The 10,379-nt window shown below is 49.1% G+C and overlaps 2 protein-coding genes across 4 annotated transcripts in view; one reads left to right on the top strand and one right to left on the bottom strand.

Moving 5' to 3' along the window:
* The first annotated feature begins 3,218 nt into the window (after nt 1-3,218).
* On the top strand, nt 3,219-7,996 carry Creb3l4 (cAMP responsive element binding protein 3 like 4). 3 transcript variants are annotated; one of them, XM_015502857.2, is made up of 10 exons: nt 3,219-3,624; nt 3,914-4,091; nt 4,345-4,591; nt 4,726-4,844; nt 6,492-6,584; nt 6,722-6,828; nt 6,944-7,012; nt 7,117-7,201; nt 7,383-7,494; nt 7,615-7,996. In XM_015502857.2, the coding sequence occupies exons 2-10, from the start codon at nt 3,918-3,920 to the stop codon at nt 7,806-7,808; spliced, it is 1,200 nt and encodes a 399-aa protein (XP_015358343.1). In that variant the 5' UTR covers nt 3,219-3,624; nt 3,914-3,917; the 3' UTR covers nt 7,809-7,996. The 3 variants fall into 3 exon arrangements, with proteins under 3 accessions (XP_015358343.1, XP_015358344.1, XP_048670759.1); XM_015502858.2 differs by having other exon boundaries at nt 3,227-3,624; nt 7,383-7,479; XM_048814802.1 differs by lacking the exon at nt 3,219-3,624 and adding an exon at nt 3,644-3,809.
* Nucleotides 7,997-8,215: 219 nt separating this feature from the next.
* Jtb (jumping translocation breakpoint) overlaps nt 8,216-10,379 on the bottom strand; it is a 2,182-nt gene continuing 18 nt past the window's right edge. Inside the window, exons 1-5 of the mRNA XM_015502859.2 lie at nt 10,076-10,379; nt 9,892-9,929; nt 9,618-9,700; nt 8,879-8,958; nt 8,216-8,534 (exon numbers count right to left, since the gene is read on the bottom strand). The exon at nt 10,076-10,379 is cut by the window's right edge and continues 18 nt beyond it. Of these exons, the coding sequence (XP_015358345.1) occupies nt 8,378-8,534; nt 8,879-8,958; nt 9,618-9,700; nt 9,892-9,929; nt 10,076-10,158 (441 nt within the window). The 5' untranslated portion in view covers nt 10,159-10,379 and the 3' untranslated portion in view covers nt 8,216-8,377. The remainder of the gene's footprint in view (nt 8,535-8,878; nt 8,959-9,617; nt 9,701-9,891; nt 9,930-10,075) is intronic.

Raw genomic sequence — 10,379 nt, 5'->3', positions numbered from 1 at the left:
AAAAAAAAAAAAAAAAAAAAAAAAAAGAAAGAAAAAGAAATAAAGATATTGTGTCCACCTACTAAAAAATAAATTATAAAAACAATAAAATGAGGAGCTGGGCTTGTGGCTCAGTGGTAGCATGCTTGCCTAGCATGCATGAGGCACTGGGTTCCTTTCTCAGCACCACATACAAATAAATAAAATAAAGGTCTATCAACAACTAAAAAAATATTTTAAAAAATCAACTAAAAAAATATTTAAAAATAAAAAGAGTTGGGCTGGAGTTGTAACTCAGACGCAGAGCACTTGCTAGCACCACATAAAAAATAAACAAATAAGGGCTGGGGATGTGGCTCAAGCGGTAGCGCACTCACCTGGCATGCGTGCGGCCTGGGTTCGATCCTCAGCACCACATACAAACAAAGATGTTGTGTCCGCCGAAAACTAAAAAATAAATATTAAAAAATTCTCTCTCTCTCTCTCTCTCTCTCTCAAAAAAAAAAAAATAAACAAAGTAAAAGTACAAAAAAAATTTTTTTTAAAGGGATGGGTATGTCACTCAGTGGTAGTGCAGCACGGGGTTCAATCCCAGTACCAAAACAATGTGCATGTATCTATGGTGTACAACAAGATGTTTTGAAATGTATATATACACACAGAATTTGAAATGGCTGAATCAAGCTAATTAACAAATCCATTACCTTACATATTTGTGACAGAACACTTCAAATATACTTTTAGCAATTTTCACATGTACATCAGTATTAACTGTAGTCACCATGCTGTTCAACAGATCTCTTGAATTTTACCTTAATTTGATATGTGATTTAAGGAAAGTTATTCTCCCTCTGCAGAGCTGGATAATCAGGGAAAGAGGGAAGTTAAACTAGCAGATGATGGCAGTTTCCTTCCAGTTCTAATATAAACAGAAACAGCCTATATTTTCCACGTAATCATCTCTGCACATTAAGCCTCAGGAAGCCCCTCAAAATGCATTTAACCACCTCCCTTGCTCTCTGAAAGATCTAAACAAGAACATATCTGCTTTTGTAGAGCTATGCTTCAATCTCAGAAGCCTGCTTTGTCTCTTTACTACCTGACCAGGATGCAGAGATGAACAGGAAAAGATATAATTGGGAAATTTGAGAAAGCCCAGTAAGATAGTTTAATATAATGTGAAGAATGTTAGTTCAGGTATCCAAATCTTGGTTCAGGTACTTACAAAGTAACCTTGAGGAAGTTAGTAACCTCTCTGTGTGCTCTGTGATGCTATGAAACTCATGTCAATAAAGTGAAAATGTGACCATATAATAGCTGCTCATTCAATATTAACACTTTCCTGTTTTTACCCTAAGCCTGTTTAAATCTTCACAGGGAGAATCATACCATAGCTCAGTTGGTAAGTTGCTTTTCTTTCATGCACAAGGCCCTGGGTTCAATCCCCAGCACCACAAAAACCCAAAACTTTCCTGCCTTGCTTACCCAGCTACCTTATATCTGGAGTATTACTGGGAGGCAGGCAGATGACAATCATAGCTATATCAGTATGGCTCTATCATTTTACTTGAAGTGATTCCTGGACCATCAGACACTAGATCCAAGAAAAAAAATTCAATTGGTATTATTATTTATCTGGTCATGAACTATTTTCTAATTGTTCTCATAGATAAAACTGGCAAAATATCACCTGCTCTATTTGCCTCTGAGTTGTTGTAGATTAAATAAGAATAGTGTTTATGAAAACAGTTTTTTAAACTATAAGAATGCAGCCAGGCATGGTGGTGCACTCCTGTAGTCCCAGCTATTAGGGAGTCTGAGCCCAGCCCAGGCAACAAGTGGAGAAATGGAGTCAGAGTGCCTCCTTCTCTCCCTCTCTCTGTCTCTCTCTCTTTTTGTACTGGTGGTTGAAGAGGCACTTTACCACTGAGCTACATCCCCTGTCCCCGCTCCCCTTTTTTCTGTAGTTGTAGATGGACAGAATGCCTTTATTTTATATTTTTATTTCTTTTAATTTTTAGTTGTAGACAGACACAATATTTTATTTATTTATTTATATGTGGTCCTAAGGATAGAAACCAGTGCCTCACATGTGCCAGGCAAGTGCTTGCTCTACCACTTGAGCCACAAACCCAGCCCTGATTATTTTATTTATTTATTTTGGTGCCCGGGGATTGAACTCAGGGGCAATCGACCACTGAGCCAGTGAGCCACGTCCCCAACCCTACTTGAATTTTATTTAGAGACAGGGCCTCACTGAGTTGCTTAGTGCCTCACTGAGTTCCTGAGGCTGAGCTTTGAACTTGTGATCCTGGGCTATAGGCGGTCTATTTTATTTATTTTTCTGTGGTGCTGAGGATCCAACCTGGTACCTCACACATGCTAGGCAAGCGCTCTGCCACTGAGCCCCAGCCCCAGCCCCCCTTTTATTTTTGAGATAAGGTCTCCCTAAATTGCTGAGGCTGGCCTTGAACTTGCAGTCCTCCTGCCTCAGCTTCCCAAGTCGCTGGGATTACAGCATGTGCCACCGCGCCCAGCGACACCTATCTTAAAAAGCAAAAGCCAGCCGGTAGTGTTGGCACACGCCTGTGATCCTAGAGGCTCAGAGACTGAAGCAGGAGGATGGCAAACTCCAGGCCTCAGCAATTTAGCGAGAACATGTCTCAAAAGATAAAAGGGCTGGGGATGCAGCTCCGTGTTAAAGCGCCCCTGGGTTCGGTCCCCAGCACCCACACCAAACGGAACCGAGAGCCGGGCACAGAGGTACACACCGGTGACCCCAGCAGCTCGGAGGCAGAAGTAGCCGTTTGCTGGTAATCACACGCAAATTCCCAAACCAAACGCAAGAGGTTTTTTTGACTTATTGCACTTTTCCAGGCCCTGTCCCTCCGTTACGTGACAGGTCAGCGACAGCGTCTGTATGGTCGCGTAAATGCTCGGAGGACGATTTGGAAAACCCGCGATTGCGCAATCCCCTCGTCCCCTCGGTCCCCGCAAAGCCCTCTTAATTCGAGCCAACGGGTTATTTAGTCCCAGGTAATAACCTGGGGCTTCAGAGTCATGTGGTAAGCAAACCCTGGGTCGTACCTGGCTCCGACCCAGGGCCCCCAAACGTTCCTCGCGCCCCCACGGCTCATTTTCTGATTTCTGCCCCGCCCTTCAGCCGGCAGACCCAAATCCCCGCCTCCAAAACAAATACTGCGGCCCCATTGGCCGGACTCCGACCATTCTGACCAATTACGGAGGAGTCGGTCTTGAGCCGATAATCCCATTGGCTTGATGCCACGTCCCTCAACCCTCAGGTCTTCAGCTTCCCACTGGGACTCGGCGTGGGCAGAGCGCCGAGGAGAGGCCTGCTCCAAGTTTGGGGCGTGACTCTTGGCACTTTTGTTTTTGCGATCCTGCGTTGGTCTCCCTCCAATAAAAGCGATGGCTGGGGAACAGGCACTCAAGGATGTCGTGCTCCGGTCACCGCCGTCTCAGTCTTCCCCGAGGAGACCTCAAACTCTCAGAAAGAGCTGCCGCTGGGAGACCCTGAGGCACCGAAGGCGCGGCTACCTGTTTTCCTTCAACCCCGTGTGCGCACGTTCGGCGACCCACACCCCAGGTTCCAGATACAGCGCCCCCAGCCTGGCTCCGTGCAAGGTGCCACCCGCTTTCCGGGTGTCTGGCGGGGGGCGGGGTTTGGCTGGGCAGGACCAGGATGTGAGATCCTGGAGGAAAGAAAAGGTGTAGTGTTTGGGGCGGTCAGCAGGTAATACCCGGTTTCTGAACGTAAGACATAGGCCAGAGGCGAAGTCTCCCGGTGGCCAGTGTGGGGGCTGCAGCAGGTAAGGAAGGGGGTTATGGAAGAGGGTGCAGAGAAGCCCAGAAGATGTGGGGGTAGGGACAGGAGCATCTCCCTTCTGTAACTTTCCTGCACACCTTCCTACAGAAGCATGGAGCTAGGATCCCCTGACCTGCTAGACGTGTTGCTGGAGCCCCCAGAAGATATCTTCTCAACAGGATCCTTACTGGAACTGGGATTCAACTGTTCCCCTCCAGAGGTTCCAGTGACTAGGCTACAAGAACAGGCGCTACATGGCTGGGATTCTAGTGGGGGCCATGGCTGTGTAAGTGTGATGAATGGGAATGGAAGGAAGTGGGCTTGAGACACAACTCTGGCTAAGAAGACCCAAGAGGCTTCAGCACCCACTTGAAAAGAGACCTGAAAACAGTGAACCCAAAATAGATATTAGTTGTAACTATCCCCATCCCCAAGAAAAGCCTGAAACTGAAGTAAGAAGGATCTAAATCTGATGTAGGATATACAAGTATGCCAGTTAGGACTTCCTGGCATACCTGTATACCCTTCTCCGACTACAGGGACTTCAAGAGAGTGAATCTGAAGATTTCCTGAAGCTTTTCATTGATCCCAATGAGGTGTATTGTTCAGAAGCATCTCCTGGCAGTGACAGTGGCAACTCTGAGGATCCTGGCCTCTCAGACAGTCCCCCTGCCCTGCAGGCACCCAGCTCTCCTGCCCTCTATGAGGTTGTCTATGAGGCAGAGGCCCTGCAGAGGATGCAGGGGGAAGCCAGGCCAACCTTAGGACTCATCTCCATTCAGCTAGGTCAGTTTCTTTGCGGGAAGAGGTCCAGCCCTAGCCATGAGGTTAAGGGGATTTCCCCAGCCAATGCCACTACCCAGCCCCTGGTGCCTCAGGGTGAACCTCTCTTTTGTCCCAGCTTCTTGTGTCTCCTTCAGATCAGTGGAGCCCACAATTCATGGTGCCAGATGCCTGCATGGTCAGTGAACTGACCTTTGATGCTCATGCACACATCCTGCCCAGAAGCACTGCAGCCCCAGTGCCTCCTTCCACACTTGTAAGTCTTGGGGTCCATCAGACCAGTGCTCTGTGATACATACATGTATCCTCACAGACAGTGGCACAGGGGATGAGGGAGGGGGAAGCTGATGAGGAACTGTGTCTTTGCCGCACTTTTCATGGCACTGAGCCTGAAGACCAAGGCAATGAAAGCAACTTTAGGAGCAGGAAAGGACAAGGGGGTGAGAGAGGGAGCCCATGTGGATAAGGTGGTGATGACTCAGTTAAGTTGGGATGAGGGACAAGGCTCTAGAGAAAGCCCACACCTTGTGTGCATTGCATGCTTAGCCAGAGCCATTGTTTCAGCCTTGGGTCAGGACAGAATTGGTAGTAGCCTGGGAATCCAACTGGTTGGTGGATACAGAGTGATGGAGAAGAAACTGCAACAGTGTTTCCACTGTAGCAAATACCCAGGGGCCAGCTCTTCAGGAACCCTATCAGAAGCCTTCTGAGGGGGCTGGAGATTGTGCAGTGAGGTTGGAAAGGTGGCTACATTCAGGTCACTGTGTCTTCCTTTATCCTGGGAATACTTCCCAAGCCCAAAGCAAGGAACAGGTTCTAGCTTCCATCTAAACTTGTGGGTGAAGCTTGAACCAGAAGCTAAGTCAAGCCAGGTACAGTGTCCCACAACTGTAATCCCAGCTCCATGGGAGGCCAAGGCAGGAGGATTGAAAGTTTGAGGCCAGCCTGTGCAACTTAGTGAGCCCTTGTCCCAAAGTAAAAAGTACCCCTGGGTGCTATCCCCAGTACTGCAAAAAGAAAAAAAGTGGTTGGCTTAGCTAAAAGCTAAAACAAATTCTTAAGTCACAAAGTCAAGCATAAATATTTCAAAAAAGAATGCAGCTTACTCCGTTGATGGGTCCAGCTTAACCGAAGTCACCATCTGTCCACTGTCTACTCTGCATGCTTTACTGTGGGAAGTCACTCAGTGTGACTGCCTACAGGAGTTCCTTGTCTAAGAGGGGGCAGAACCTGAAAGTGGAGTTCAGACCTTGTGGTTCTGTGGTTGACGGGCACTGGATAACATACTCTGACAAATGGAAGTTAATGGCTGGATTTGGATTGTTAACCTGCTGTTAGGATTTTTTCTTTCTGCTGTAAGGAAATTGAGCAAACCCCACTGTAGTGAGTACTCCATGTCCTCTTAAGATGCTCCCAAGTTGTGGGAGACAGGGATCAGAGCAGGCACTCCCTAGCTTGATCAGAATGTCCAGGTCCCAAGTCTCTGAACAGAAGATATGATGAAACCACACCTTCTCCCCTATCAGCCTCAGGAGATCCCTTGGCTCTCTCTAGGGCCTGTCTCAAGCCTCTGCCCTGGGCTCTTTTTTTTTTTTTTTGTACCAGGGATTAAACCCAGGGGTTGTTAACCACTGAAGGAGCTCTTCTTATTTTTTACTTACAGACAGGGCCTCCCTAAATTGCTGAGGCTGGCTTTGAACTTGTGACCCTCCTGCCTCAGCCTCCTGAGCTGCTGGGATTACAGGCATGTGCCACTGTGCCTGGCCCTCAGCTCACCTCTAGGTTGGAGTTACTCCTTAGTGCAAATATTAAGCACTCTCCAGAATGCATGGTGGGGTGTTGCTGTGTGCTGAAAATGTGATGACCCTGTCCCCATTCCCATCTTATCTTCAATATCCCCCAGCTGCCCTGTCAAACTCTGTTCCTGACAGACGAGGAGAAGCGTCTGCTGGGGCAGGAAGGGGTTTCTCTGCCCTCTCACCTGCCCCTCACCAAGGTAACACCCTTCCCTTTCCCAAAGGGCGTCTCAGTCCAGAGGATCCATTATGGCCTCTGAGAAACCAGGATCCCAGGGAAAAGTTGGGCAGTTGAGGGAGGTTAAGGGCCCAGAATTGACACACCCCCGGCTACCAGGCAGAGGAGAGAATCCTCAAGAAGGTCAGGAGGAAAATCCGTAACAAGCAGTCAGCTCAGGACAGTCGGCGACGGAAGAAAGAATACATCGATGGGCTGGAGAACAGGTACTTTGGGATCACATTTCTGAAGGAGGCTATGTCTGGTTCCCTTCCTCACCAAGGTAGGCAAGGTGAAGGACTCAGATTGCTGAGCCTTGTCCTGCTTCTCCCCACTCCCTAGGGTGGCAGCCTGTTCTGCACAGAACCAGGAACTACAGAAGAAAGTCCAGGAGCTGGAGAGACATAACCTGTGAGTGAAAACACCATGTATGTGCTGGGGGTGGGGAAGTGCTGAGCACCATTCTTGGGCCATGGTTCCCAGATGATGGTAGCTCCTTATTCCTCCTTTCCCAGCTCCTTGGTGGCTCAGCTCCGTCAGCTCCAGACGCTCATTGCTCAAACCTCAAACAAAGCTGCCCAGACAAGCACTTGCGTTCTGGTACCATCAGTCTGTCTCCCTCCCATCTCCCCCAGCCTCCATCATCTGTCTCCCCGCACACTTCCATCCTGATACCCCCCACTCCCCAGCTACATCAGTCTTCCCAACCCAGAAAACCCCAGCTGCCCTCTGCTCCCTTCCTTCACTGTCCCCACAGCCCAAGTGTCTTGCTTTCTTCCAGATCCTTCTTTTTTCTTTGGTTCTCATCATCCTGCCCAGCTTCAGTCCCTTTCAGGGTCTACCAGAAGCGGGGCCTGAGGACTACCAGCCTCGTGGAGGTGAGAAGCTCCCTGGTGAGCAAGGGGGCTTTGCGCACAGTAGTCAAGAAGTGGGAGCGAAGTCCTGCCTGTTCTGTCTAGGGTGCTCCACCCAAGAGAAACATTCTACTCTTTGCTTTTTCCTTCACCTCACAGTGATTTCCAGAAATATCTTGACCCATGTGGATATGACAGAAAGTCGAGAGACTCCAGTGGAAGAGTCCAAAATGGGAGAGTCACTTAGAGCCCAGATTGCAAACACGTCGACCAGAACACTGATAGAGAAGAGGGTCGTGGAGACTGGGTCTGGTGGGCATGTCAGAACCGTGCTGCATGCAGATGAGATGTGAGCTGGAAGGTTCCTGGCCCACTCCCCTTTACCATAAGGAACCCAGGGTTCCCCTATAGCTCTGCTTCCCCCTGGTCTTCCCACTCAGGTGTCTTTGCTCTTGGGGGTCTGAATCACCTCAGGACAACATAGGAGATATCTGTATCCTGAGGCCCAGTTAGCCTGTGTGAAAAGAGTACCTCAAATACTTTTGTTATGTATCTGTGATTTTATTTCTTCTTTGGGGATAGGGTTGAGGGAAACAAAAGTTTTGACTAAGAAATAAATTTTCTAGTTAAAATTATATCCCAGAAGTTTTAAATAAGTAGTAAAAGGGGGGAAGGTAGGTACTTGGGAGATTGCCACCCCCTTTTCTCTCTGCTCCCATGATTTCCTGTCCCAAAACAAATTACTATAGGGAGAAAGAAACCAACTTACTCTTTTTTATTGTGCTTATTAATGACATGGAGAGGAAGATGGGGAGAAGGGGTTACCACCACAAGATTCCTAAGAACCAAAGGCGCAAATCAGTCCATTTCACTTTCTCTGAGATATGGTCTGTAAGATCCAGGATAAAAGGGTGGAATGTAGCTATATGGACTCAATTTGCTTCCGGACCTTTTCCAGAGCCTTTCTGTCCAGTTGTCGCTGACGGATGATGACAAGGCATGCGAAGACCAAAGCCACACCCACCACAGCCCCTTCAAATTTCCAGAATAAGTGTTGTTCCATCAGAGCTGAGCGGCAGCTGAGGATAGGAAGGAACAGTTATTCCCAGGGAAGGCCAGACAGCTTCTCCTTACCATCTCCCTTCTACTTCAGCCCCATCAAGGAGGTAACAGCCAAAAGAAAAAGAGGAAAACAGAGTCAGCCTTATAAAGTGTTTACATCATCTGGTAAGATAACAAAGATAACATTAGCTGATGTTATTGAAGAGAAAATATGGCCAATAACAGGGCTGAGAAGTAAAACCAGGACTTGGGTTTAAGTAATTTAGCTCCAAATTCCCTCTTTCCAACATGTCATGCTATCCAGGATGAAGTCACAGGAGGAAAGGAGATAATTAGTCTACAAGAAAAGAAAAGCCCTTACCTTTTGAACTCATTTCTCTTAGAGGAGCTGCATGTAATTTTCTCAACATAACCTGTGGAACCACACTCAGGGATGGTTTTCTGCCGGGAGAAAAGAACCAAAGCATGTGTTAGGAAGAGGCAGCAGGAGAAACAGAGAGGTTGCCATTCAAAAGGGCAAGTGCCCAAATGCCATGGTCAGAGCTGGCCAGAAAACAGAGCTAACAAAGAGCTCTGATGTGCATGCTGAAGGCGGTGGTTGCATGATTAGAAATGTGTGTTGGAAAAAACACTTCAGGGTAAGAGTGTAGAAGGACATAAGGACAGATTCCAGAGCATAGTGTATTAAAAGTGAACAGAACCGCAGGGCATGGAGGTGCATGCCTGTAATTCCAGCAACTTGGGAGCCTGAGGCAGGAAGAGCTCAAGTTCCAGCCCAGCCTGGCCAACTTAAACCTTGTCTCAAAATAATAAAAAAAGGTCTGGGGATGAGGCTAGATGATAGAGAGCTAGATGGTAGGATTGGGTTCAATCCCCAATACAGCAAGACAAAAAACAAAAGCAGAACAAAACCTGGTTATCAGCTGAACGCTGTTATTAACTTGGAAAGAGAGGAACATGTTTTCAGGGGGAAGACAAGTTCAGATTTGGACGTATACTGACACTGCAAGGAGAAAGAAAAGAGGATGCAAAGGTATGCTTAATGAGACTTGGGACTGGCTAGATGTTGGGGGAAAACGGGGGAGGGGAGGGATGCTCACAGCCTGAAAACTGGAACACGGAGTACACTCTTCTGCGACCACGAACTCTTCTCCCAGCCAGCACGGCAAAGTCGAGGTGCTCACTAAAAGGGGAAAGAAATGCCGGCCCAGACCACTCAGAAAACGTTTCCCCCGAAGCTCTACGCACCCAGATCCCAGGCCAGCGCTGGCCTCGTCCCGTGCGGTGCCACCCTTTTCCGTCCGAGCTCCGGGTGTGTAGGGAAGACATGCAAAACAATAAACCACGGGGGCGTGGGGTCGGGCAGCCACCCACCTGACTGCTTCTCCTCCCGCACGGAAGCCTCTGCTCGGCTGTAGCGGGTGGGCGAAGGGGCAAAAATTAGAATCCGGGAAACAGGCTCCCCTGCCGCAGCGGTCCGTGGCCAGGCATCCCCCTCCCCAGGTGGGGACGGCTCTCCTCCGGCCCTGCCGGCCTCCCTCGGCCCCCGCCTCCTTACCAGAGCTCTACGGTGAAAGCGCAGAAGAGCCAGCAGAGGTGGAGGCCCTGGGGGAGGCCGCGCCTCCCGGTGCCCGCAGGCATGGGCGGTCAGGGTCGCACCTGTCGGGACACAGGGACCTGCTAGTTGGGCCGCGAGCCTGTCGGAACGCAGAGGCGCTCGCCCCGCAGCGCTCCGGGCGATTCCGGCTCAGGAAGGTGAAACGGCCCGTTGCCCATCAGGGCCAAAGCTCTGCCGGGACGACCCCACGGTCGCGACGGGAAAAGAGCCTACGAATCCGCTGTCAAGGAAGCCGGGCCCCTCG

This window comes from Marmota marmota, unplaced genomic scaffold (genome assembly GCF_001458135.2).
Source record: "Marmota marmota marmota unplaced genomic scaffold, marMar, whole genome shotgun sequence".
Lineage (NCBI taxonomy): Eukaryota > Metazoa > Chordata > Mammalia > Rodentia > Sciuridae > Marmota > Marmota marmota.
The sequence above is the reverse complement of the archived record's forward strand: the minus strand, read 5'-3'. Positions and strand labels throughout refer to the sequence as shown.